This window comes from Ciconia boyciana, chromosome 7 (genome assembly GCF_034638445.1).
Source record: "Ciconia boyciana chromosome 7, ASM3463844v1, whole genome shotgun sequence".
Classification (NCBI taxonomy): domain Eukaryota; kingdom Metazoa; phylum Chordata; class Aves; order Ciconiiformes; family Ciconiidae; genus Ciconia; species Ciconia boyciana.
In genome coordinates, this window is record NC_132940.1 from 56336966 (window position 1) to 56364509 (window position 27544).

The 27544-nt window shown below is 66.9% G+C and overlaps 2 protein-coding genes across 3 annotated transcripts; both read right to left on the reverse strand.

Annotated features, from left to right (window-relative positions):
• Positions 1–130: 130 nt before the first annotated feature.
• Positions 131–8516, reverse strand: ECEL1 (endothelin converting enzyme like 1). 2 transcript variants are annotated; one of them, XM_072867595.1, is made up of 17 exons: positions 7773–8516; positions 5710–5778; positions 5444–5554; positions 4827–4919; positions 4357–4481; positions 3720–3942; positions 3469–3567; positions 3298–3372; positions 2708–2805; positions 2430–2488; positions 2215–2266; positions 1937–2004; positions 1699–1823; positions 1372–1437; positions 1052–1147; positions 428–504; positions 131–230 (listed from the first exon to the last, which is right to left on the reverse strand). In XM_072867595.1, the coding sequence occupies exons 1-17, from the start codon at positions 8514–8516 to the stop codon at positions 131–133; spliced, it is 2280 nt and encodes a 759-aa protein (XP_072723696.1). The 2 variants fall into 2 exon arrangements, with proteins under 2 accessions (XP_072723696.1, XP_072723695.1); XM_072867594.1 differs by having other exon boundaries at positions 2702–2805.
• Positions 8517–14190: 5674 nt separating this feature from the next.
• SLC12A9 (solute carrier family 12 member 9) lies at positions 14191–25831 on the reverse strand. The gene is made up of 13 exons (XM_072867937.1): positions 25574–25831; positions 23016–23150; positions 22706–22843; positions 22179–22478; positions 21833–21940; positions 21609–21720; positions 21342–21499; positions 20994–21076; positions 20529–20653; positions 19006–19198; positions 18669–18843; positions 17652–17798; positions 14191–17195 (listed from the first exon to the last, which is right to left on the reverse strand). The coding sequence occupies exons 1-13, from the start codon at positions 25758–25760 to the stop codon at positions 16351–16353; spliced, it is 2706 nt and encodes a 901-aa protein (XP_072724038.1). The 5' UTR covers positions 25761–25831; the 3' UTR covers positions 14191–16350.
• Positions 25832–27544: the final 1713 nt, after the last annotated feature.

The following is a 27544-nucleotide window of genomic DNA, read 5'->3' on the forward strand; positions in this document are numbered from 1 at the left end:
ATCTCCCGGGGGTGTCCCCTTTGCCTGGAGAGTAGGCAGGGGAGACAGGAGGAGGTGGGGAACAGGCACAGGGTGGCACTCAGGCAGGGATTGGGATGGGGGGTGCCAGCCTGCCGGGGGGGGAACAGCCTCACCATACTGAGCACTTATGCGCCGGGTTCATGGGCGAGTTCTTGGGGCAGTGGAAAACCCGTCCGAACTCCTCGAACTGCGAGACGCTGCCCAGGACCCTGCCAGGAGAGGGGGGCAACTCAGAGCCGGGCCCCCCCTGCCCTCTCCGCCACTGCCATGCACCCCGCTCGGGGCACCCACTCACCCCAGCAGCACCCCATCCCCTGCCCCAGGGATGCCCACCCAGAGCCTCCTAGAGCCATGCTGGTGCCCACCCCGCTTTGCACGGCACTGCCAGACGTGGGGAAGGCTGTACCTGTAGTGCTCCGGGGCGTGCTTGTCCGTCAGCACCTGCAGGTAGATGGACTGGGATCGCCGCTTGATGCACCAGTTCTGCAGGGGAGAAAGGGTTCCCATGGGTGAGCCGGATGGGGCACTCCAGGTCCCGGCACCCACCGGGGCCCGTGGGGTCCTGGCACCCACCGGGGCACAACAGCCCTTCTTACTGCTGGGGCACTAGGGCAGTGATGCCCTAGTTGTTATTGTAGGGTCTCCTGGGAGTCTGTGTATGGTGTTGGGAGAGCATAGGGGCATGTTTGTTATTGTAGGGTCTCCTAGGGGAGCGGGCTGCCTGGCTGTAGGGTCTCCTAGGAGTTCAGGGTCATGTGCATTTGTTACTGTGGGGTCTCTGGAGGTGATGGGGGGGGGCACATGTTTGTTATTGTGGGGTCCCTAGGAGCAGCGGGGCTGTGCGGGATGCTCCTCGCAGGGCTGAGCCCCGTGCCCTGCGCCCAGGACCTGCTGATGGAGCCAAGCCCGGCTCCTGGCCATGGGCACTGGGTCCAGCACGGCTCTTGCCCCGTCCCTCGGGGCCACCAGCCCCACACTGGGTGACCCCCTTCCCCAGTATGCGCCACGTGTGGGGAGGGCAGGGGCTCACCTGGGCGAAGGCGATGAAGAAGAGCTGGTCGTGGGTGTATTTCAGGTGGTGCAGGGGGTGCTCGGGGCCGTGCTCCCGCACCCACTTCTGGTAGGCCTGGAGAACAAGGGCTGCCCTCAGCACAGCCTGGGTGCCCCCGAAACCTGCCCCAAGCCTCCCCCTAGAGCCGCCCAGCCACCAGCAAGCTGGATCAGACCTGCTCCCTACTGCAGGGAGCAAGGTGGGGCTGGGGGGTCTCCTGCCCCCCCAGTGGGGTTGGCATCAGCAGCTGCCCCATGGCCCTGCCGGGCCATGACACCCCAGGGTGGGGGGACACTTACATAGTAGGCGAGTTTGAGCCCCCCCATGTCAGCAATGTTCTCCCCCAGCGTGTGTTTGCCATTCACCTGCCAAGAGAGACATGGAGTGAGAAGAAATGCCCCCCCCCAGCCAGGCATCCCCCCATTCCCACCCTGGCGCCCAGGCTGTGCCACAGTTCCGCCCACCCAGTGCCCTGAGGAATTTCCCAGCTGAGGTGTGATGAGTTGTTGGGTCTCAGGGCTGGACAGGGCAGAGCCCATGCTCTCCTGTGGGCACGGAGCAGCGGGGGACCCCCCCACGGGGCAGTGTGTGACCAGGCGTGGCCCAGCAGGTGAGGGGGGTCTCACCCGCTGGTTGTAGACGGTGAAGTTGTCATAGAGGTTGACGATACACTGCGCCTTCTTCAGGAACTTGCTGTACGACCGCTCCGTCCACCAGTGCACCAGGTTCCCGTGCCGGTCGTACTGTCCCCCTGCCAAGGCAACCGCCACCGCCAGTAGTCCTGAGGGACCCAGGCGTCCTGCCCCTACCCTGCCTGGCTGCTCCCCCCACCTCCCGCCCCGGCACAGGGTGGGGGTCACCCACCCCAGTCATCATAGCCGTGGGTCAGCTCGTGCCCGATGATGGTGCCGATCCCGCCATAGTTCAGAGACCTGTTGCGGGGGGAGCAGAGGTAAGAGAGTGGAGGGCACAGTGCTGGCAGGGATGGCGGTGGCCCCAGGACCTGACACCCCCATACCCTGCCCACCCATGCCACTGTCCCCAGCCCCATACCCTGCCCTGGCACCCCCCGCCCATGCCGCTGTCCCCAGCCCCATACCCTGCCCTGGCACCCCCCACCCGTGCCCCAGCCCCACACTCACTGCGGGAACTCGGGGTCGTAGAGGGTGGGCTGCAGGATGCCAGCGGGGAACACTGGGGACACAGGAGAGCATTGCAGCTGGGGGGCCACCCTGTCCCGTCCCCACCTGCAGCATCACCTGGCACCAGGGCACGCCGCGCCGTGCCCCCCACCTCGGGCCCTCCCCGCACCCCCTGCCCCGGGGCGCTGAGCCCGGCGGGCCGGGCAATGCCTCACCCATCTGGTTCTTGTTGGGCAGGTAGTAGGCGTTCAGCGCCTGGGGAGGCAGCAGCCACCTGCAAGGAGAGACAGCGGTGCCAGGCTGTGGGGACACCGGGGGGCATGGAAATGCCACCCCCTTGCACAGCTGGGGGATCAGGAGGGCATTCCTGGCTTGCCCTGTGCCCTCCTGCCTACACCCCTGGGGTGCAACCGGGCATGAGGACAGGGGGCACTGGTGGGGCCATGCTGTGCCCCCCATGGCCCCTCCGGGGCAAGGGGATACCCACGCAGACTTGTCCACCTCCTGCCGGATCTTCTTCACTGAGAGCCTGATGCCGAAGGCGATGCTGTTGAGGATGTTCTTGAAGTAGGTCTTCTCGTCCACCTCGAACTGGGGGGCACGGCCATGTCAGGGGGATGCCAGCCCCAGGCGCCAGTCCCAAGAGTGTGGGGAGCAGGGCTGGGGTGTCCTCCCACCCCCGTGGGCCTTAGGTGTGGGGGTGTGGCCATGGGCTAGATGTGGCACGAGTGCGTCCTCATGTCCTGTTCTGTGTGGCCATGTGGGTGGCTGCATATCCGTCACCTCCGTGGGGTCCCTGGGCCACGCAGGGTTAGGGGCACCCCTAACCCTTGCTGAGGATGGGGTTGAGCTCTGGGGGGTTTGGTGTGGGGAAGGGGACATCATCCGAGACCCCAGGGACAGCATGGCACTGCCCACGTGGCCGTGGCCGTGTGAGTGGTGGGCACAATGAGCTACCAGGAGGTGGCTTGCTTTGGGGTGGCACCTCCTCATCTTGGTCTCCGCAGACCCTGAGGCAGATGTGGGGACCATGTTCCCTCTCCATGTGCCCATGCCCCTGCATGGCCCTGGGCCACCCCTTGCCTCATACTCCTTGTCGATGGCCTCCGGCTTCAGCAGAAAATCCGGGTACCCGATCATCACCATCATGTACCGGAGCTGCGGGCAAAGCGAGCGGTGGGGTCAGGCCCCCATCCCCCATGCCCCCAAGCTGTGGTGGAGGCAAGGGCAGGGGTCCACGCTGAGGGCCACTACCTTGGCCCTGGCTGCTCTCCGCGTCTCCTCGTCCATCCAGTCCAGTTCATCCAGGCGTTGGTCCAGGATGTATTTGATGTCTTCCACCAGCTGCTGCACCTATGGCGGGTCACCGTGGGTGCTGGCACGGCATCCTCACCACCCATCACCCTGCCAGCCAGTCCTCAGGGGAGTGCCAGGTGGTGGCGGGCACCTTGGCAAGGGGACAGGAGGGACACAGTGGCTTCATGCCCACAGGCAGCATCCCCTACCTTGGCTTTGCTGGCAGAGGAGAAGTGCTCCTCAACAAAGAGGGCGCCCAGGGCCATGCCGAAGTGCTTGTTGGCCTGGCTCAGGCAGATCTTGCCTGGCTCAAGCTGCTTCTCGTTGCCCTCCATCTCCTTGGAGAGCTCATGGATGGCGTCACGGAAGGGCGTGGAGAGGTGCTCGCTCAGCACCACGACGATGCGCCACAGCATGTAGTTGTGAAGGATCCTGATGATGGGGGGCAGGATCAGGCCCCCCGCTGGGCATGTCCCCAGGCACTCAGGGAGGGTGGGGAGCATGCACCAGGGTGGGGACACCCCTGCTTGGGGACCAGGCAGGCCATGGGCATGACCATGTCCTGTGGGGGCCCGGGGGACGCGCTGGCACCGTGTCCCTCCCTGCTGTGTGATGAGTCTGGTGATCTCTAGCATGGGGGGGTCTCAGCGGGTGGCCGGGCACAACCAGGGTGCTGTGGGGCCCACGACAGTGACCTCTCCCAGGGGCTTTCCCAGGAGTTCCCCTGCCCAGCCCGGCCTCCCCAGGACGGGGGTGATGGGGGGGGACCAGCCACAGCCACCCTGTGCCAACCCCCTGCCAGGCTGGGGAAGGTGCCGGGGCGCAGGGGGTGCCAGCCGCCCTCACCTGCTGGGTGTCACGCGGATGAGGTCGGACACCTTGTGCATGTAGTCAGTGGCCAGCAGCACCACCTCCTCCTCCTCTGAGAAGTTGTCGTGGAAGATGCGGTCCAGCAAGCGCTTCCACTTGAGCTGCCAGGGTGGGCACCGTCGGGGGGGCGAGGGACCCCCCCCTCCATGCCACCGTGCAGAAAACCCCTCCAAGCTTTCCAGCCTCCCACCACCCCTTCCCACCCAGGAACGTGCAGGATGGATTCATCACCCTCAAGTGAACTTATATGGGGGGCAGCGAGGACATTTCTGGGGACACCGGGGTATTGCGCTGGGGCTTGTGCTGTCTTACCCAGGGTGCAGGCTGGCCTTGGGGACATGGGATTGGCAGCAAGAGGGGACATGGAGCAGGGGGAAAGGGACAAGTGTGGGGCACAGGGCAGATGGGTGATATGGGGTAGCAGGCTGGGCACCAGGGATACTCACTGTGGGGGTGATGCGCTGCAGCTCGCCCAGGGTCACTTTGTGGTACATGCTGCTGACGTCCCTCCGCACGTCATCATACTCGGACACTGTGATCTGCATGGGGTGGGCATGGTTGTCACCATCCCGCTGCCTGCCTTGGGGGTGGCACAGGGATAGGGCACAGGTCTAGGGCAAGAGGGGCTGCTGACCCACAACCCTCCCGGCTTGCTGCCCCGGGAACCCTCTGCTGCCAGTGGGGACCTGAGAGCTGGGCCTGGGGTCCTCAAGGAGTTGTGGTCCCCCAGGGCTGGGCATGGGGTCCTCAAGGGTCTGGACTGGGTTCCCAAGGACCAGACACAGGGGTCCCCAAGGGCTGGACTGGTTGTCCTGAGGGCTGGGACTGGGGGTTCCCAAGATGTTGGGGCTGGGGTCCCTGAGGGTCTGCCACAGGGTCCTCAAGGGTCTGGGATCCTCGAGGGCCAGGCATGAAGGTCCCCAAGGGCTGGGAGTGGAGGTTCCCAAGGGAATGGAGATGGGGTCCCTAAGGACCAGGCACGGAGGGCCCAAAAGATCTGGGACTGGGGTGCCCAAGGGCTGGGCAGGGGGGCCCCAAAGCCCAGGGTGGGCATTCCCCTCACATTGGCGAGGTGCTGCTCCAGCTGCAGGATCTCCTGGGCCTTCTGCTCCACATGTTCGGCCCCCAGGAGGGTGAGCAGCCGCTCCATGAACACCCGGTACGCGGCCAGGATCTGTGCCAAGGGAAGGGACACTGAGTGCCACCCCACAGGCACCCTGGCCCCAGAACTGCCGACGGCGGGGTGCCCTCCGTCTGCCACCCATACTGGGTGCTAGTCCCTGTCCTGGTGTCCCCATGCCCACAGCATCTGTGCCCTCCGCCCCTCACCTTCTCGCTCTCCTCGTCCTGCCCCAGGTAGAGGGTCCGTTCGGGCAGCGTCAGCCCGTCCTGGTCGATCTGAGGGGAGATGGGGGCAGTGGGTGAGCGGAAGGAGGGGTGGGGCTGTGCTGGGAAAGGCACCCCCTGCCTCCCCCATATTGCAGGGTGCCCTGGCACCCCATGAGCTGTGGGGTGGCAGCATGGTGGGTCAGCCCTGGGCATGGGCAGGTCCCGTGCCTCAGTTTCCCTCCTGCTAGAGAGTGCCAGAGCTGCTATGAGCAGTGTGCAATGGCCTGGGAGGGCTGGGCACAGGGCAGGTCCCTGCTCCATGGCCTGAGTTGTGTGGCCCCACAGACTGCCCCGTGCCTGCCCCATGCTGGCCCCACACCTGCCCCATGGCTGCCCCCGCTCCTGTGCTGCAGCCTGCCCCATGGGGAGCCGCAGGGATGCGCCACGCTGCATGGACACCCCCACCCTTCACACACCCCCCCGCTATCCTGTAGGCACAGCCTCTAACACATACACACACCTGAACACGCTGGCACGTATGTGTGTGTATATACACACATATCTGTAGCTCACCCCTCATGGCACACGCCTAGGCGTGCTCACCCCCCCTCACACCCCTACGCATGCACCGTCCAGTTTACCCCCCTCTCTATGCACACACACACGGCACCCCACCCCCCTTTTCTCTCTCGCTCACCCTCCGCCGTGTCCCACCCCACCAGCCCCCCACACGCGCACAGCCGCAGCGCTGCCCTGCACACCCACAGGCACCCCCACCCTTTCTCTCCCCCCCCTTTTGGTTCCCCACAAAGGCACTGCCACACGTTGCAGCCCTCAGCCCCCCACACCCCCGTCACACTCACACCCATCGCACACCCGCTCACCCCGCATCACACCCTGACACACACACACACACACAGCCAGCCAAGCCCTGACTCCCAGCCCTGGCTGTCACACCCATCTCCCCCACGCCCAGCCTGTCACACCCCGCGCACACCTGCACCCTCCCGCTCAGCCCCGCCACCCACCCACCCCTTTCCCTGTGACACACGCTCCCTCTAGTGTACACACGCGTGGCCCGTCAGCACGGCCCTGCTCCTCCCTGGCCCCTCACACTCAGTCACACTCACACTCGCACTCGCACTCACACTCACACCCCCACACACGCCCCCACACACCCCCACTCGGCCCCAGCCCCACCCTCTCACAGGGAACGGGGAGGCTGCATCCCCACCGCTGTGTCCCCCCAGTGCCCCTGCCATCCCCAAGACCTCGTCCCCACCATGCCATCACCATGGTCACTCCCCCCATGCCCGCCATGTCTCTGCTGTACCCACCCGCCATGTCCCCACCGTGCCATTGCTGTGCCCCCGCTGCTGTGCCATCCACCATGGCCACCCATGCCCATCACTGTGCCCACCATGGCATCCCCACCATGCCATTGCTGTGCCCCCACTGTGCCCGCCACCACACTCCCACACCCACCAAGGGTGCTTGAGGCTTGGCCACCCAGACAAAGCCCACCCATCCCTGGTGGCACCACAGGGTGAGGGACACAAGCTGGCAGGGGTGGGAAAGGCTGACAAAGCCATGGGCAACCACCCTGGCACCCTGGCCCGGCGCTGTGGGGCCAGCGGGCATCCCCCGTCACCTCCTAGGGTTTGGCCCCTGTGTGCAGATGGCAGACAGGATGCCAAGGTGAGGGGCTTGGCCACTGGTGCTCTGGAGAACCTGGTGCCCCGCTGGGCTGTCCCCAGGACCCAGGTGGGCAGCACCACCTCACTCTGTATGTCCCCCTGCCCGTGTTCCCCTGCCCACATCCTCCCCCCATCCCGGAGGTGCCACCCTCACCCTGGGGCAGCCTGACGCCGGACTCCATGATGGGGAGATGGGGGGGTCCCAGGGACAGGGGCTGTCCCCAGCCCGGCCGCCTGCTGCAGCCAAACCCACACACCAGCAAGGCACCCAGTGCCACTGCGACAAGGACAGTGTCACCGGGGGGATGTCACCGGCACAGCTGGGTGGCTGGGGGGGGGTCAGCCCCAGGGGCAGGGTGCCCTCACCCGGATGACGTAGCGGGAGGTGTTCCTCTCATCCAGGCTGACGGTGAGGGAGAAGAGCACTGCAGCGCTGTAGACCCCTTGCGTCTTGTAGAGCAGCTCGTTGAGGTCCCCGCGGCCCGGGGGCGCGTCCCAGCCGCCGCACTCCCCGATGACCTCCAGCATGGGCCGCGGGCCCAGCCGGTCAATCTCAGCACGGTCCAGGCATGAGCGGAAAAACTCCTTGACCTTCCTCTCAGCTGAGGCAGGGGCTCGGCGCCGCACGGGGCGGCTCAGCAGCGCCCGCAGCTTGGCCTCGTTCTGCTCAGCGATGGCCCCGATGGTGCCGTACACCAGCTTGTCCTCAGGAATGCCGTGTCGCCGGAGCCAGCTGCCGCAGGCGAAGGAGTAGAAGTCCTGGCAGGGGTCGATGGTAGCATCCATGTTGGCGCTGAGGAAGCGGGACGCCCGCAGGAAGGCCTTCTTCTCCTGGCACCCCTCCAGGCAGTAGCTGTCCCCTTCGGCCGCCAGGTACTTGAGGACCAACATGGACGTCAAGATGACACAGAGCCCCGCAGCGAACACCAGCCCCGAGAGCAGGCAGACCTCCCGGCGGGTCCAGCGCGGCAGCCCCCCACGGCGTTTCTTGGCCCCGGTGCCCAGCTGGAGGGCGAAGCCGTTGGGCAGGGTGCCGCTCTGGTACTTGCTCACGTACTTCACCTCCTGAAACTCGTCGTAGTGGGCCGTCAATGAGTAGGTCTTCTCCATGGCCGGGGATGGGGCTCCCCGCAGGCAGCACGGGTGCGGGGGGGCTCAGGGCAGGCGGGGGGCAGGCTTGGGCACCCCACGGTTCATGCTGGAGCTGTGCCTGCCGCAGGGAGGTGGTGGAGGGTGCCCGGGTGAGTCAGGAAGCTCCTGGAAAAGGCAAAGGAGGTGGTTCGGGGGGGGGGGTGTTGGGAGGAGCAAGGAAGGGGGGGGGTTGCTTCTTGCCGTCATCGTCGCCTGCGTCACCATCCCTGCCTGTGTGCCCCGCTGGTGGCATTGGGACTGGCCCCTGTGCCAGGAGCTCGGTGGCAGCTCTACCCCATGGCTGTCCCCACTGCCAGCCCCCCTGGTGACAGGGCAGGGTCCTGCCTGCACAATCCCAGGGGGGTTTCGGCCCCTGGCACAGCTCCATCCCACACACCCACACCCACATACACCCCATGCCCACCCAGTGCACCAGCAAGAGCACCCACGCCGGGTGGATGTCCGGGGTGGTCCAGCGAGCCCATCCTCACACCACACCGTGAGAGCCCTTCCCGGCCTGGCGGGGGCACAGGGCTGCCAGTCCCTCTGCGTGGGGTACGGAGGGGGGTGAGCAGCTTGGGGAAGAGGGGCTTTGGGAAGATTTGAGGGGCTTTGGGGGAGATTTGCAGGGGAATGCGTTGGGTTGGGGTGTTGCGAGTTGGGTCAGGTTGTCTGGCCCTGCGTCGGGTTGCATCGCGTTGTGCCGTGGCGTGTGGCATGGCGTTGCATTGTGTTGGGTTGGGTCGTGGTGCGCCGTGTTGCATTGCGTTGTGTCAAATTCTGGTGCGGTGCGTGATGTGTGCGCAAAGTTAATTCCAGTCTGGGGGGGAGCCCTGGACCCTATGGACATCTCACGGCACACACCCCCCCCCATCCACCCAACTGCTCTCTGCTGGCTGGTGCCCAATGGGCAGGGGTGTCTGGCAGGGGTGCCATGCCAGGGAGGAGGGGGTCTGCCCATGGGGAAAGGAGGGTGGGGGCACAGATGGGTTGTGGGGGGGCTTCAAAAGGGGACCCCAATCCTTGCTCGGTGCAGAATGGCATCCGGATTTGCAGGCGGGGGAGGACAGGCTGGGGACAAAGAGCCGCTGGGGAGGTGGCCGGTATCCCCGCGGCGGGCCCCCCAAGTCCCGCGGCCCCCGCTCCCTCCGCAACTTGGGCAAAGTTGTGCCCCGGCGCCGCAGCCCGGCGGTGCCCGTGCCGGGGAGCTGCCGCCGCCGCCGCTGGAAAGTTTGCGGGGCCGGCGGCGGGCACGGTGCGGCGCGGCGGGGCGCGGGGGGGGCCGCGGGGTGCCCGGGATGCGCGGGGGATGCTACCGGGGATGCTGCCCGGGATGCTCGGGGGATGCTACCCGGGATGCTGCCCGGGATGCTCGGGGGACGGCCGGGGGTGCCCAGGGGACGCTGCCCAGGATTCACGGGGAATGCTGCCCGGGATGCTCGGAGGATGCTGCCCAGGATGCTCGGGAGGTGCTCGCCGGGATGAAGCCGGTGGTGGTGCTCGGGAGATGCTCGAGGGTTGCTCGAGGGATGCTCGGGAAGTGCTGCCCGGGATGATGCCCGGGATATTCGGGGGATGCTGGCAGGGTGCTCGCCGGCAGGCTCGGGGAGTGCTCCCCGGGCTGCTCGGGGGGGGGCTCAGCGGGCTGCTCACCGAGGGACTCGGGGGGGTGCTCAGGGGATGTTCCCCGGGATGCTGCCCGGGATGTCCGCGGGTGCTCGGGGGTCGCTCGCCGCTTGCTCACCGAGACACTTGGGGGATGCTCCCGGGATGCTCGGGGACGCTGCCCGGGATGCTCGGGGGGGTGCTCGGGGGTGCTCACCGGCTTGCTCGGGGGATGTCAGCAGGCTGCCCGGGGCTGCTGGCGGGCCGGGCCGGCGCTGCCCGTCCGGCTGCGCGCCCCGCGCTCCGCTCCGCGCCCCGCGCCGCGGCTGGCGGAGCGGCGGGGCCGGAGGGAGGCAGCGGGGCGGGGAGGGGGTGGCGTCTCCAGCCCGGCTCTCCCGCAGGCCAGGCTCCATTAACGAGATTATTATGCAAATGGAGCAGCCCTGTGCCACCCGCCAGCCTTACCTCATCCCCACCGGCGGGGGCAGGGCAGGGGGGGTCCCCGGGCCCCCCACTCCGGGGGGCTGGCACGGGGCTGGCAGTGCCACTCTGCCTGGCATCCCCCGTTCGGGGACCCTGCTGCCACCCCCCGGCAGCCCGGCACCCAGGAGGGACACGGGTGGGCACGGCCGGAGGCCTGTGCCAGGAGCATCCCGGCGGCTCGGCACCCCCCCGCCGTGCCCGGGCACCCTGGGGGGCCCGTCCCGTCCAGCCAGGGTGGGTGCAAGGGGGAAGGGCTGTGGGTGGGCAGGAGACAGTGCCCGGGAGGCTCCGAGTGAGAGGGTGGGCATGGAGATGGCACGGGGTGGCATGGGGAGGGGGCCACACACTCACACACATACGAAGGTCCGGGAATATTAAACTGCATTGCAGATAAATCCCCAACATAAATATCGTGAGCCGCTCTGCCACGGGGGGGCCCAGCAAGGAGATTTATAGCCCAGCAATTCCCACCGCCCGCAGCAGCCCCCCGCAGCGGCCGCGTATCCCGGCCCCGCATGGCCATCCTGCCTGCCATGCTCAGGGGTGTCCTGCCACCCTCACCCGCTGCTTCTGCACAGCCCGGGTGCTTGGAGGGGGCCCTGGGTCTTTCTGGGTGCTGGGGTGGGACCCCCAGGCAGCACATAGTGGGTGCTGTGCCACACGCAGCACAGGGATCATGCTTGGCGTGGGACGGGTGGCTCAGCTGGCATGGGACATGCTGTCTTATCCAGTGGGCACTGTGGGCCGGCCCCAGGCACAGTCCTCACTGCCTGCGGTGGCTGAGGCTGCGCTCTCCTGTGCTGGGGTGCCGGGGTGCTGGGCACGGCCCGGGCAAGGTGCCTACTGCAGCACCAAGACATGCAACAGCACACGCACAGGCAGTAGCACACATGTACATCACATGTACGCCCATGCACACCGACACACACCAGTACAGACACATGTTCTGTGCCCCCCCCACACACACACCCAAACATGCACTGCCGTCCCGCTCCCGTTATAGGCACATGTACCCTGGCACGCTCACGCACGCTCACACACACACTCGGGCGTTGCAGCAAAGCTTTCCTGGGGCACGTGCCAGGGCAGGGAGCTCCGTGATTCTCACCGGAGAGACAGCCCTGGCTTGGGCACCCTGACCAGCTGGGCACCACCAACCCCACGGGGTGCAAGGGCACCCGGACCCAGGCTGCTTCGTGGGTGGACATGGGGTGCTCGGCCCTGCCGCTCACCAGGGGGGCTGGCTGGAGGGTGGGGGCACAGGGCCGGCTGCCACCACACCAGCCTCCTCATGCCTGCACTTACACAGCCCTGAGACCCGCTTGGCACCTTGGTGGGAGCATGATGGATGCACACAGGAGGCGGGGGGGACTGGCGTTATTAACAGCCCTGGGTATTGCTCCAACAGGGCTGTAAAAATTAAAAGCGTGTGGATATAAAATAATGGATAAATCTGAGCCGGCCGCAGAGCACTGCGGCGTCCCACAGGAGTTGGCATCTTGAGAAGCTGGGGTACAGCAGGCACGGGACGGGCACCTGTGTGTAGATATAGGGGGGGTCAGGCAGTGCCTGCACCCGCTTCCGAGTGCCATCCCCCCCTAAAATCGGAGTGCCCTGAGGGGATGCGCGGGCAGTGCCAACCTGCGGAGGTGGCACTGCAAGGCAAGTGGCTGCTCCTGAAGCTGGGATGGAAGGAAAAGAGGTCGTGCCTTTGCAGACAGGGCTGGGGGCGCAGGGCACTTGCTCCGGGATGCCCACAAGCGCTGCCCAGCCCACACACCCCCAGCAGGCAGGATCTGCGCCCTGGTGCCAATACACCCAGGCATGACCGGGCTGCTGTGACCCCGGGGTCCTGCCCGGCCTGTGGCCCACAGCTCCGACCCCGAGCAAGGCCCAGGGTGGCACACGCCTTGCCAGCCCCACTCCACCCTGCCCATCCCGCGGGCCACCCCGCCGGCATCCTCATTTTCCCCGAGATTAGCCGCGGCGCGGGAGCCTCCGCGCACCGCCAGCAGGTGACAAATAAGATTTTTCCACTCTCCCGAGCACCCGGCATGGGTCTGTCATTGAAAATGCAAAGCAGCACAGTGCCAACCTCCACCACCCACCCTCCCCTCTGCCAGCCCCTCGGTGCCGAGCACCCGGCCAGCCAAACTCCCCTGCCATCGCTGCTGGACCCCCCACTGCACCCGCTGCTCCCCCTTGGCAGTGCTGGGGTGCTGGGCATGGTGCCCTCATGCCTGGTGGGGCAGGTTCCTGGGGGGTTTCTTAGAGGGATGCTAGTTTGGGGGTGTCAACCTGGGTGGGCAGCACGACCTCGCAGTGCCCCGTGGGTGCACCTACATGCCTGGCACTGCGAGTGGGAGAGTGAGGCAGGGGGGTGCATACCCACCATGCTGGGTATGTGCACCCCACCAGGGCCTGCCTGCCTCCAGAGAGGGTGCCAGGCTCTGGGGTGGGCACGACGGGCCCACCCCGGTGTTAGGGAGTGAGGGTTAGTCCCTCGTAGGAAACATTTGGCCCAAGACGTGCCAGCTGGGGTGGGCATCACTCCACAAACCCCACCCCAAGGGACCCCATCCTGAGCACCCAAGAGGGGAAGGACAGCAGCACTCCACCCACAGCTGGGCGCATCCACCCAGCACCCACAACCCTCACTCCTGGACCCAACCCTCCCAAACCCCTCAGTCCCCCCAGACCCTTCGGTCCCCCCCAGCCCCAACCCTAAGCACCCTGTTACCCACCACACCCCCAGCCCGGAGCCAGGCGCCTCCCCAGCAGACCCTGGCCCCGCTCCCCCCCGCCGCCACCATGTCTCCCCTCCGCTATTGTCAGAGGGTTGCCTCTGCCTCTGTCTGCGAAATTAATTCGGAGGTGGAGAGGGAGAATTATGTAAAGTGTGGTTATTCTGGAGCGGCGGGGGAAGCGCGGCTGATGGCAAAGTGCCTTTTTGTGTGTTTAATATGCATTTTTTTCCAGCGGTGCATTTTCAGGCGGGTAATTTGCTGTCTTTTCAGACCCCGATCAGTATCATTTCTCCAGCAATGACAGCTTTTATTTGCACTGAAATGAATGCTGCAAAATTTCCAAGAAATAGCCGAGGCCCCGTTGGCTGCCCACCCCCGCGGGGCCAGGGCACGGGCACCCGCCGGCGCCTGCCCCCCGCAACCCCCCAGCCGGCCCCTGCCCGCAGCCCCGCTCGGCAGCAGTGCCCAGGGGTGCTGGGCACACGCGTGTGCCAGTTTGCACACCCTGTGTTCACAGGTGTGTGCGCTCCCCTGGGCCCCCCCGCCCTTGAGCTCTGTGTGCGCATCACACCTAGGGGTGGGTATATATACACCCCAATACATGTGCACATATAGACACCCCTTGTGCACATGCATGCACCCCCTTGTGCACGTACACCCCCCCCCGCACAGCACCCCCCTTCTGTGTGCGCGCACACACACACACACACTCCTAGTCCATGCATATCCCCCCTTAACGCATACACACACCCTGACCCCGTGCATATGTGCCCCTCCTTGTGCGCTGGCCCCCCGCCCCCACTTTGTATCACCCCAGATCTCAGCACAGCACCCCTGACCCAGGGCACCCAGCTGCCAGGAGGGTTTGGGGGTCCCCCATGCACCACTCTTCCCCCCGGCACAGCCCAGCTCTTGGGGAAACTGAGGCACAGAGGGGACAGGCAGAGATGGGTGCTCTCCCCACAGCCCACCACCTCTCCAGACACCGGTGGCGATGGGTGGGAGCCTGGAGAAGACGCAGGCTGTGTGTCTGTTTGTCTGTATGTTAGGAGGGAAGAAGAAATGTTGTTTGTGTAGGTGTGTGCCGTGTGGGCGTTGTGCGCCAGAGCTGGTGTGCCGGAGCTGCTGTGCCGGCGTGCAATGCTGCCTTTGCAGTGGCTGTGGACGCTGTGTGTGCACATCTGGGTGTGCACGTGTATGCCCGTGTCAGCCCCCTGCCCACATCCCGGTGCGTGCGACGGCATGTCTGCAGGGGTGGCATGGGCACACACATCCATGCGATGCCGTGTGGGCATCTCCGACTGAGACAGCATCCCTGTGTGTGTGACACCGTGTTTGCAGCCGGGTGTGCTCCCCACATGTGCCCAGGCACACGTGGCCCAGGGGTGATGAATGATGTTGGGGACGGTGCCCATGCACGTGCAATGCTGCACTCCCCTACAATGCAGTGGGGGGCTGTACACCCCCGGCCTCGGGTCCCCAGCTGCAGCGGAGCTGGTGCCTGGCACGGCCAAGGTTAACTCTGCTGGAGCCCGTCGGCACGGTGCAGGGAAGCTTTAATTTAATGAAGTGTGAGGCTTTTTATGGGCTTTTAATTACGTGGTGATAATTAACATTATAGGCCGCCGGGTCCCGCTGGTGCCCGGCTGCCCTGTGCCAGCTCCCGCCTGTTTGTAAATAAACCCCGCAGGCCATGCGGTGCCCACCCCGCGGCACCCACCTCCCGTGGCGGGGAGCAAAGCCAGCCCTAGCCCCCTGCCCACCTGCCAGGGTGGGGATTTGGGCACAAATTTGGGCACAGCCCACTGCAAAATGTGGGGAGGAACCCCCCCCCACACCCCATTCTTTCCCCCCAGCAGCACCCAGCCACCTGGGTTTTTCCAGCCCTCCAGCCGAGCCGAGCTGCCAGCTGGCAGTGTCAGGCTTGGCGAGAGCGGGTGCAGGCAGCAGTGCCACACTTGTCCCCCCCACTGGAGCCCAGCCTGGCCCGGAGCAGCCCCCCCTGTGCCGGGGCTAATAGGAAGCGATCCATCAGGCAAGGGCCGGGCGTGCTGCCCGCCTGCCAGGCACCTGATGGATTTATCACCCAGCACCCAGGCAATTTCCTGCCCTCCTCTAATGAATAAGCGGGGGGCAGGGGGCAATGCCAGCTCCCCCATACAGATCATTATGGGGAGGTGGTGATGCCCCGTAAGACAGGTCCCAGAGCAAGGCCAGGGGACCCAGGTGTCCGGGGGAGGCCACCCCACCCCCATATCATTTTCCCCCTCCCTGACAGGACGAGGGGCTCAGACCCCATGGGGGGGGCCCCTACTGATTAAAGCATCTGGGTGCCCCCACCCAGCAGCACCAGGGGTGCTGAGCAAGATAGATCTGGGGTGCCACAGCCCGCAGACATTAGGGCCAGCACCCGGCTGCTCCCCCCCCCACAGCCTCACGCAGGGAACCCAGGCGTCCAGGCTCCCCTCCCCCACCCCTTCCCATTTAATTTTTCCTAATGAAAGGCAGGGAGGATGGCGGGGAGCCGGGGCACCAAGGTCGAGGCTGCCTTTAATCAATCCCCGCTGCTGGCTGGGTGCCCGGAGGAGCCGGCAGAGGAGAGGCTGGGGGCTGCAGGAGGGGGGGAAGGACGGGGAAGGGGGGGTGCAGGGTGCTCCCAGCAGCCAACTGGGGCACCCGGTGCTTGACCCCCCTTGGGACCCTGCTATCCCCCACCTCCACCCCAAAGAAAAGGCACTGTGAATGCACCGTGCTGCGCGGCCGGTGCCAGGGCTGTGCCCAGATCCTGCCAGGGCAGCTTTAATACTCTGCAGGAGACACCCCTCCAAAAAACACCCCCCACACACACACCCAGCCGCCGACCCCTCCCTGCGTGCCGCGGTGGGGACACCGGGGCTGGGGACAACCCCAGGCTCGGGCTGCTGAAGGCACTGGGCGAATGAGGGCACAGGGAGCGGCAGGGGAAGCCGGGGGGTGACCTAGAGCTGGGTGCTGGTGACGGCACTCACCCCGTGCACCAACACGGTGGGGCCCAGCCCACGGGTGAGCAGCTCCAGCTGGTGCAGGTAGAGCGGGTAGAGGCTGGTGTCGGCCGGCGGCCGCGGCAGGTAGAGGAAGCGCACGGCCGGCGCGGGGCTCTGCTCCAGGACGAGTTTGTTGGCGGCACAGACGTACTCATCCGACACTTGGGTGGTGTTGGCCGGGAAGTTCACGGCCCCTTCATCCTCCTCTTCCGCTGCCCCGGCAGGCGCCGGCCCCCCCGGGGGTCCCCGTCGGGTCTGCCAGTGCAGGCGGGTGACGGCATCCCAGGGCACCAGCTGGATCTGGGCCTGGATGCGCAAGTCCTTGAGGAGCTGGCGCAGCTTCTCCTCCTGGGCATGGGGCATGGCCCCCGCCTCCACGCAGAGGAAGAGGCGCAGGCGGGCCCGGCGCCAGGCCCGCGCCATGTTGAGGACGCAGGCCATCTGCAGCAGGAAGAGGCTGCAGGTGTCGGCGTAGCGGGCGCTGTCGGGCCGCAGCAGGTTGACGGGCCAGACGTGGATGGTGGGCGGGGGGCTGGCGGTCCGCCGCAGCTCCCAGGCCTTGTCCAGGCTCTCCAGCTGCCGGGCCAGCAGGACATTGCGAAGCATCTTCAGGGCGTCAGCCACGATGCCCACGTACTCCCGGGCCGACAGCAGCTTGGGTGCGGCGGGTGCCCGCAGTGGGGGGAAGCCCAGGGGGACCTCTTCGCGGGTGCTGGTGAAGGCGGGGTGCCGGGCCAGCCCGTCCTGCGGTGCCGCGTTGTCGTAGAAGCCCAGCACCAGGGTGTTGGGGCGCATCCCACCTGCCGGAGAGACCGCACCGGGCCGGCTGAGCAGAGGTGGAGGGCCCCCACCAGCCCTTCTGGCACTGCAGGTGCCAACAAGCCCCAGCTTGGCTTTGGGACTGCTCACCCTGGTGATTCCGGACCTCTCAGCATCGTGCACCCAGGTGCCTCCAGGACCCAGCTTGGCTTTGGCATTGCCCACCCAACACCTCTCCAAACTCCATCTTGGCTTTGGCGCTGCCCAAACCAGGTGCTTCCAACCCCCTTGCCCTTGGCCATCCAGGTGTCTTCAAGCCCCTCAACACTGCTAACACAGATGCCTCCAAGCCCCAACTTGGCTTCAGCATTGCTCGCCCCAGATGCCTCCAAGGCCCAACCTGGCTCTGGCATCACCCACCCAGGTGCCTCCAAACTCCCTGGCACTTCTCACGCCATAGCGGCAGTGGGGTGGACCCTCACGCAGGTGCCACTTACCGAGGCCAGAGGTGAAGAGGAGCTGCCGGACACCGTGCCGCACCGAGGGTGCGAGGGTGAGGCTGACGAAGGCCTTGACGTTCAGCTTGTCCACCAAGCTCAGCCACGAGTCCTGCTGGGGCTGCAGCGGGTCTGAGGGCAGCGCGTCTGGGTGGGGAGCGAGAACAGCATTGGGGGTTGGGCACCCCATACCGGGAGCTCACCTTGGTGTCCCCACAGCACACCACCTGCAAAACCAGTGCCAACCCCCGCGCCCACCCCAGCACCCACGAGACAGGGAGGGTGGAAGCAGGTGCTTCCAGCCGGAGATATGAAATTATACATAAATATATAAAAAATACCAAGGCAGCCCCATCCCCCCTCCCCAATTTCAGGCCATTAGTCACCACGGCAACGGTGGGGGGGGGGGGGAGCAGAGCCCGTGCATCCGCTGGGGCGGGGATGGGGACAGCCACGGCATGTGCCAGGGAGCACACGTGTGCAAACCAACACACGCCGGGGTGCAAACACACCTGAAGCACATGGATGCACAGCGGCAGGCATGAGGTGAGGATGGACACAGGCACACACATGTGCAAGGCTGTGCCGAGTGCGTGCCCACGCCTGTGCTGGGTGTGCGCAGGCATCGACCCGTGCAATGGGACCATGCCGTGTGGGGGCCCAGAGGAGCCTGGGTGGCACATGCCATGTGTGCACACCAGCGCCGACACATGCAGGAGCCCCAAGCACATGTGTAGGGACGAATACTTGAGCACACGCATGTGCAAGCATGCAGGATGTGTGTGCAAGCACATGTGTGCACAGGAGGCGTGGGACAGACACAAGCCACCTACGTCCCCCACACCGTGCCAAGTCCAAGGTGCCCCACGTGTGCCCAAAGTGCTGACATTCCCCCGCTATGCCCACCCTACCCAGCCAGGAGCTGGGTAGTGGTGGCACCCCATGGACTCTGGGAACCCCCCAGCACCACAGCAAGGGGCAGAAGCCACCAGCGCCAGGGACAGGACAGACCCTCACCCAAGTCCTGCAGCTCAACGTGGCCCAGGACGTAGAGGCCACTCTTCTTGAGGTCGTTGACGAAGTCGATGAGGCGGGCGCTGCCCCGTGGATTCTGCACCATCAGCAGCATCTGCGGGCGCCAGAACTTGACATGATCCTTCCGGACGTCCAGCATCAGCAGGTACTTCCGCACCTGGCGGGAGGAAGGGAGGAAGGGTAACAGGTGAGGAACCCTCCTTCCTTCAACGAACCACCCATGGGGATGCCAGCCCCGAGGACACACTGGCTGGGATGAAGCTGACACGGGGACACCAGCTCTCCACTCCATGAGGGGACAGCGGAGGACAGAGCTCACCTGGTGGAAGATGAGGGCCTGACTGATGTAGCCCCAGGTGCTGCTGGGCGAGAGGTAGTGGAGAGCAAGGAGGAGGAGGAGGAGGAAGCCCAGGCTCGCCGAGGCTGACACAGGGCTGATGAGGAACATCATGACGCAGCAGCCCGCGATGCCCAGCAGGCACGTATGCCAGGTGAAGTACCGGAAGGTGGGCCTGGAGCAGGGAGAAGGGGACACCCGCTACCATGTGGCCCCCGTGACAGCTGCAAGGTGGGCACGGCAAGGGGGGCTGTGCCAAGGTGCCAACCAGCCACCCCCAGCAAACCCCGCTGTGCCAGCCCAGGGCATGTCAGGCATCGCAGATGCCTGCAGGAGAGGGCACAGGGGGGAGATGGTACCCCCCACGGCATCGGGCAGCCCCTTGCTGCCAGCCCCTGGCAAACAGGGGTAATGATGGTTATGGGGCTGGCACTGCCCTGGCACGGCCGGGGGGCCAGGTAGTGTCGGGCAGCGTGTGGCAGCGCCGGCGGCCACGACACCCGCTCAGCCTGGCGCAGGGAGGCGGAGGCGGAGGCAGGGAGGCAAGAAGCTGTTATTTTCTCTAATTGTTGTTTTTCCTGAAAGGTAATTAAAATCCTTTTCCGCTGCGCTTGATGGAGACCTCAGTGTGGAGAGGGGGGGGCCACCAGATGTGGGGTGGGCAAGGGAATCGTCGCCAGCCACCCCAGCAGCCTTCCCCCCAGACACCGATCCTGCCCCATCCGTGCCTGGCCACGGGAGCAGCTGGGGGGGGCCAAGCCCCAGCCTGGCACAGACACCAGCTCTCCCTTGGGAATAGGGTACTCTGGGAGCTCGCCGGGCAGTGCCACCCAGCCCTGCTCGGGCATCGCCTCTGTCTCACCTGGGGGACTCTCCCTGCTTTGGAAGCACAGCACCCTGCACCAAGGGCAGCAGGCATCACCCAGGAGGGAAATGAGGCTTCCCCCAGCCACCAGGCTGTGCCCCCCCAGATTTGGGCAGCCCTGCCAGGCCAGTCCCATGCCAGGGTACCCCACAACCCCCACCCCAGGCTGGGGCTGCCTGCCATGCACAATCCTCCTTCCTGGAAGATCTTCTCCTCCCCCCACCCAGGATCCCCCTCCCTCCTTCCCCCTTCCCCGTTAGTTTAATTAGCGCTAATGGAAAGTGGGCTCCATCACCGCTTGGCAAGCGGCCCGGGGGATGCCGGGCGGGCACAGGCTATAAATTACCTCCGGAAAGCCTAAGGGGAGGGGGCGGGTGGTACCCGGTGGTGCTGGATTTATCTGTACCCGCTCAGCAAAGCGGTGCCAGGGCGTGGGGACTGTGCCAAGACAGTGCCACGCCGGGACCTGGCCCCTTCTCCCTCCTGAGGGATGGCGGTGTCTTTGCCCCTCTTAACGCCCAGGAGAGGGGTGCTCAGCAGCAGGCACAGGGATGGGAGGGTAACCGCAGACAGACGGATGGACGGACAGGTGCCAGCCCAACATCTGAGCGCAGCCTCCCTCCCCTGTTCCAGCAGGTACCTGAAGTTGGGGGCCGATGCCCACTCCAGTGCCAGGCAGGCCAGGTTGACGGTGGCATAAACCAGGAGGAAGAAGGTGGTCACGACCCCCGCGATGGTGTTGAGCTTCCCAGAGAAGAGCACCAACTGCAGAGAGCATGGCACGGGGGGCACAGGGTGAACGCGCCCCCCGGGATGACACTCCCGGTGTGTGCCCAAGCCAGCCCTGCCGAGCCTGGGGCATGCCACAGCAGTGTGCCAGGAAAGGGTACGGGCAACTGCCACACGGGCACGAATTCCTGCCCCCTGCTGTGATTTATCCTTCATTTATGGGCTCAGGGAGGGAAGGACACAGCCGCAGCAAGACACCTGGGGCAGGGATATACCCAGGGGCAGGGGGATGTGCCAGGCTCCATGACACCCAGCCCAGGCGCCAGCCCACCTTCACCCGGCAGGGCTGGGAAAGGAACATCACCGTCAAACTCACCTGTACCACCAGCCAGGAGAGGATCACTGCCATCACAGGGTTCCCACTCGCAGATGTCTTCTTGGCCAGCGCCAGCGCCCGACCTGCAGCCAGAGCAGGAAGGTTGGGCTGGGGCACCCGGGTGGGCACCAACAGGCTTGGCCACCAGCCAGGAGTCCTGTCTCCACCCTGAGTGCTGAGGTGTGGGCAAATGCCAGGGCACGCAGGTGACCCAAGTGGGCACACACCAACCCATAAAAACATCAGCCCCACACCAGCAAGAGGGTTCCCTAGTGCCAGGGCTGGTCCCTCGCACGGACAACGTGCCGGGTGGGGTCTGGCAGGTGCCGGCGCGCTTCGGGCACTCACCAAAGAGATCATCCCGGGCCAGGGCGTAGAGGATGCGGGACGCCCCGATGAGGTTGCTCATGGCCGCAGAGAGGGTGGCAGCATAGATGCCCACCGTGACCAGGGGTGGGAAGATACTGATGTCACGCAGGAAGCCATAGTCTTTCTGCAGGAGGGTCCTGGAGAGGGACGTGCACAGGCTGGCACCCGCCTCGGCTCGGGCCAGCATGCCCTGGCACTGGGCACACCCTGGCATGATGGCCCCAGTGAGGGGACGGGTGGCCGTACCTGTTGCAGGTGGCACACATGAGGAAAGCCAGCAGGTTGTAGACGAGGTAGGTGAAGAGCACGGCAGAGATGGTGCCCCGTGGGATGGAGTAGCTCGGGCGCTTCAGGTCCCCTGTGGGCAGGAGCAGGCAGCATTAGTGCCCACTGGCACAGCTCCCCCCTGCTCTCCTCCAGCCTCAGCTCCTGCTCCTGGTGCCACCCAGCCCAGCACCCCCTGCCCATACCTGACATGTTGGAGCCTGCCATGATGCCAGTGCAGCCATTGAACATCACTGCGAAGACGGAGCTGAAGCTCATCATCTGCCCAGTGGTGTAGTCCACCGCATACCCGCCTGCAGGACACACGGGCACAGACTGTGACAGGCTGTCCGGGGCGGCATAGCCCCACCATATACCCTCTCCTCAATGTCCCCATAGGCTAACCACGGGAGAAACCACCCCACGGCACCTGCAAGCTCCCCCCACCCTCTGGTGAGCCCCTACCGACGTGGAGGTGCCAGTGTCACCCCTCCCCGGGGCGCAGGTGCCACGGTGGGTACGGTGGGCAGGGTGGGGAGAGCCGCTCCTCACCGCCCAGGTTGTCTCGCAGGGTGGCAAGTGAGAAGCCGGTGAAGGAGCCGTTCTCGGTCTCAGAGCCGTTGAAGTAGGGCAGGCGGATGGGCACCCCAAGGGGCCGTGTAGCGAAGAAGCTGACGAGGATGGTGCCCAGGACACCCGCAACGATGAGGAAGATGAGGAAGGTGGCCTTGGCATAGATGGAGGCGCCCACAAGGCACACGAGGAGGCAGAGGGCCAGCAGCACAGTGCCGTAGAGCAGCTCGTACCAGTAGCTCTGAGGCAGGACGTGGACGCCTGTGCCCACTTTTTGCCCTGGGCAGAGAGAAGCCAGGATCAGCGGGGCTCAGAGGGGGCATCACTGGGAGCTGAGAGCCACCGGCGTTGTGCCAGGCATGACAGGCACCAACTCACCGGCCAGAGGGCTGGGCGAGTCATGCCGGCTATGCCGGGCATGGTGCTTGGCACACCTGGCAGGACTTTAGGGCTACTCGGGTAAGGGACACCCGCTATCCCCTGCCACCACACACGGGGGTACTCACCAGGCGGGATCCCAAAGCTGTCCACCACCGCCTCCACCAGCCCCAGCACATAGAGGGCACTGCCACACACGTTGGCCAGGAAAAACATGATCCCGATGCTGCCCCCGAACTCCGGGCCCAGGGCACGGCTGATCATATCTTGCTCAAGTCAAGGGAAGATGCCAGCAGCCCAAACCACCACTGGGTGCCTCCACCCCTCCCTCCCAGGCCAGGGGGGTCACAGCCCCAGTGTGGCCCCCCAAGGATGTTGGGTGGTCACCCAATTTTGGCGCACATGCCCTGCCCCAGCAGCTCCCACAGCAAAGGATACAGTAGGCTCCTCCAGCATCCAGCGCCCCGTTGGTGGCAATGGCACACACGGACAGCACCGTCATGCCGATGATGAAGTATGACACCGCGAACATGGCCAGGGCTTGGTACAAGCCGGCATGGCCCACCACAAACCCTGCCGAGGATGGGGGAGAGGCCGGTGTGCCCATTAGCTGTGCACGGACCACCCCCCAGAGAGGGTCCCCGGGCACAGCCAACCCCCAGACCTCATCCTCACAGAGGCACATGGGCTGCTCCCATCCCCCTGCCCTCAGCTCCCCCCAAACATGCCACCCCCTTCCCTGCCAGGGTGGGGATGTCCCCACCCCAGGGTGCTGCCACCTCCCACCCGCAGCAGCACCCGGGGCCAGCCCAGCCGGTGCCCCCCACCTCAGGGCATCTCCACCCTCCTGCTGTGCCAGGATCAGGCCCGGGCGCACTCTGGGCACAGGCAGCTCAGAGGCGTACACCCAAAAAGCAAACAAACAGGGCAGGGGCTCTGCTGCCTGCCGGGCCCCGGGGCACTGCGGGGGGGGTGCCGGGACCCCCATGCCCTGCTGCCACCCTCAGTGGGCAGGGGGTGCCTTGCACCCCAGATCGGGCACCCGGAGCTGATGGGGTCCCTGCACGTCGCAGCCCCGCTTGCTCGCTGCAAAGCAGGAAGCAAAAGCAGCCCCAGGGCGTCCCCGCCAGCCGGGGCACTGCTCCCCAGCCAGCCCCCCCGGGGACAGGGCACCCAGAGGCCCCCGCGGCCCTGCCCGGGGTGACGGGAAGCGAGCTCAGCCGGCGGCACCGCGGGCAGGAAGGGGCTGCCCTCGGCTGGAAGGAGATGCCCTATCTCAGCCGCAAGCCAGGCCACAGCCATGCCTGCGGGCAGCGAGGGGGGTGCCGGGGCATGGGCGTTGCAAGGAGCCCTCGGGGAGACAGGCTGGGTTTGGGGACACCCCTGCGATCCCTGGAAGGCCGGAGGGTGCCCCCTCGGGGAGACAGGCTGGGTTTGGGGACACCCCTGCGATCCCTGGAAGGCCGGAGGGTGCCCAAGTGCCAAAAGCAGGGAAGGGGGGAATAAAGGGGTGCCCCGAAAGCAGGAGGGGCTGCTCACCCTGGAGATCTGAGGGGTGTTTGAAGCAGGGGCTGCCGGGGGGAGCCACGGCCTCCCCAGGTGGGACAGTTTCTCTTCCCGGCAGCTCCCCTCCCCTCGCACTTCCCTTCCAGCCCCACGGCCCCCCGGGGTAACGCACCCCCGGGCAGGGAGCCGGGGGGACCCCATTGCCCGCTGTGAGGTAGGGGTTGGGGGGTCAGAGCCTGTGCGAGGACCCCAAGCAGGGGGGTGGGAAGGGGGTGATTGATGGCAGGGGAGAGCTGTGCCCACAGCCCACAGCTCGGGGGGACCCCCAGGCAGGGGAAGGGGCTCAAGATCCCCCCAGGGCCTACCGGGCCCCCCGGGCACGCAGCCAACTCCCGCCCTGGGCTGACTGTGGGCGGAAAGTGAAAGAGGAAAAGCCTTCCCTGTTCCTGGACCAGGGCAGACGCTGCCTGCTCTGGGCCTCTGCCTGCCCCGGGCCGGGCTGGGGCATCTCCTCCCCCCAGGGCCCCCCAAAGGGCTGCCACCTCCCCCGGTCCATGCCCAGCTGCCCCCCTAGTTCTCCCAGGTTGCCCAGTAACAAACTTATAACCCAAACTGGGAGCAGACTGGGACCCCATCTGTGCCCTCTGAAGAGCACAGAGCCGGGGGGCAGCTGGGTGCCTGATGGGGGACACTGGGGTCCTGCCCTGGGAACACCATGTGGGAACTGGGAGACAACTGGGGTGCTATACTGGGGGTGCTGGAACCCGGCCCCTGGGGGATGCCTGGGGAGCAGTGGGGTCCCAGTACTGGGGCATGGGGGGACACGAGGGCACTGGGATCCCACTTAGGGAAGGCACTGGGAAGGCACAGGGGTCCCGCCCCAGGGAGACTAGGGCTTCAGACTGGGGTCCCTTACTGGGGGCACTGAGGTCCCTAACCGAGTTCCCGCCCTGTGGGTACAGCAGGAGCCCTGGGGCCCTAGGCTGGAGTGGCCAGGACACACAGCACTGGGACCCCAGCTTGGGGGAGATCTGAGGTGGTACTGAGAGGGCACTGGGACTCCAGACTGGGGGGCTGCACAGAGGGCACTAGGAAGGCACTGGGGCCCGACTGGGGCACCGGGGTGAGCACTGGAGGGGAGCACTGGGACTTCAGAGAGCGATGCTCGGGAGAGGGCACTGGGAGGACACTGGGGACCCAGACTGGGGGAGCTCTGGGGGGAGCACGGGGATATCAGACTGGGAGGAGGGGGAGGGAGCACTGGGAGAGCAAAGGGAGGATACTGGGGCTCCAGACTGGGGGGCTCGGGGTGAGCACGGGGGCTCCGGACTCGGGGGGCTCCGGAAGCGGGGAGCCTCGTGAGGACACGGGGCCCGGACTGGGGGTGTCGGGCAGGGCTGGTGAGTCTCGGGGGGCCCCGGACAGCGGCCGGGGGGGGCAGGGGGGAGGGGGGAGGAGGCGGGGACGCCCGGGGGGGCAGCAGCACTCACCGAGGCGCAGGAAGAGGACGACGCTGAACATGGAGAGCAGCGTGGGCACCACGACGCCCAGGAAGGTTGGCAGCTTGCGGGGGGCGGCGGCGGCCCGGCCGCGGGCGCACTCCCGGCCCCGCTCCTCCTCGCCCGAGCCGCCGCACAGGCGGTACGTGAGCAGCGCGCTCCGCTCCGAGCTCGCCATGGCCCGGCACGGCCCCGGCCCCCGCCGGCCCCGAAACGCGCCCGGCCCCGGCCCCGGCCCCGGCCCCGGCCCCCGCCGGCCCCGCCCGCCGACCCGGGCCCGACCCGCTGTGCCCCGCCCCCAGCCCCGCCCCTCCCAGCTGACCACGCCCACGAGCCGCCGGATAGGCCACTCCTCCGGACCCGCCCTGCCGGATAGACCACGCCCCAACCTGCCAGTAGGCCACGCCCCAACCCCGAGGGTACGCCCCGCCCCCGGGGCCGCCCAACAATATAGACCCCGCCCCAGCCTGCCGGCTAGCTCCGCCCCTTTGTTGACCCCGCCCACAGCCCCCGGCCCCAAATGTACCCCCACAGTGGGCCCCCCCGCCGCCCCCCTACCCCAGAGGTGTCCCACCCCACCACCCCCATAGTGACTCCCCAGCCCCAGAGTCACCCCACACCCCAAATCCCCCCGCTCCCCGGCCCTCTCGGGGTCTCCCCACTCCTGGTACCCCGCACTGACCCCCAATCCCGAGACTCACCCCACTCCTTCCGGCACCCCAAAACCGGCCCTCGCGCCCCTGCATCGCCACACGTCCCCTGCCCCCGACCCCCCAACGGCCGGAGTCGCCCTGTGGCCAGCACCCCGATACCGACCCGGCACCCCCAGGCTGCTCCCAGGGACCCCGGTACTGCCCCCCCCGGTGCCCGCTCCCCGCGCCCCCCCTCGCCGGTGCCGGCCGGGCTCGGCTGCCCGCGCCAATTACCGGACAATCGGGGCCCTCGGGGGCGCCGTTCCTCCCTCCCTCCCTCCCTCCCCGCCGCCGGGGCTGGGATCTGCCCGGGCCCCGGGGTCCCACTGCCGCCGTCGCCCGGGGCGGCCGAGCGCCTCGCCAATTAGGTTAATGGGGTTGGCACCGGCACCGGGGCCGGGGGGGGGGCACGGTGGGGCCGGGGGTGAACCTCACGCCGGCCTTGGGCACCCGCGGTCCACCGAGAGGTTGACCCCCCACGGCGCAAGCCCGTGACACGAGTGGGGGGATCCGTGCGGGGACACCGGGGCGGAGCGCGGGACCGCTCCCCGCGGTGGAATGGCGCTGCCCCCCCCCCCGTCCCCGCCGTCCCCCGTGGGGCGGAGGCGCAGCGTGCCCCCGCGGTGTCCCCGCGGCCGAGGTGGGAGCCCGGCGGGGCCGGGGCTTTCATCTGCGGCGGGCCTGTCGCCGTGCCAGCCGCGGGCAGCGCCGCGCCTTTGATGTGCCACTGAAGCGGCATTGTCCGCGCCCCGCTGGCACCATCGGGGCCGGGGGCCGGGGGGAGCGCGGCACGGCCGGGGCTGCGGGCACGGAGGCGCCCCTGCCCCGAATGGGGACGGGGGTGGCGGCACGAGCACCCCCCCGGCCCCCAAATGGGGATGGGGACACGCGCACCTCCTGCACCCAACGGGGACGGGGGGGGCGGGGAGGCACCCCCTAAGGAGGAGAGAGAGGAGGGCGTGGGCACCCCCGTCCCCAAATGGGGATGGGGACACGGCACCCCCAGACCTCTAAATGGGCAGGGGGACACGGGCACCTCCTGCCCCTAACAGGGACAGAGGTGCGGACCCGGGCACCCCTGCCCCTAACAGGACAGAGATGGGGGCACGGGCACCCCCCGCGCCCCAAAAAGGTGATGGGGATGTGGCCGCACCCTGCCCCGCTAAAGGAGCGGAGCCCGGGCCCATGGGTATGGGAGGGTGGCAATGGGGGCAGGAGGGCAGTGTGGGCACCCCAAAAGTGCAGGGACAATGACAAGCCAAACTGTAGA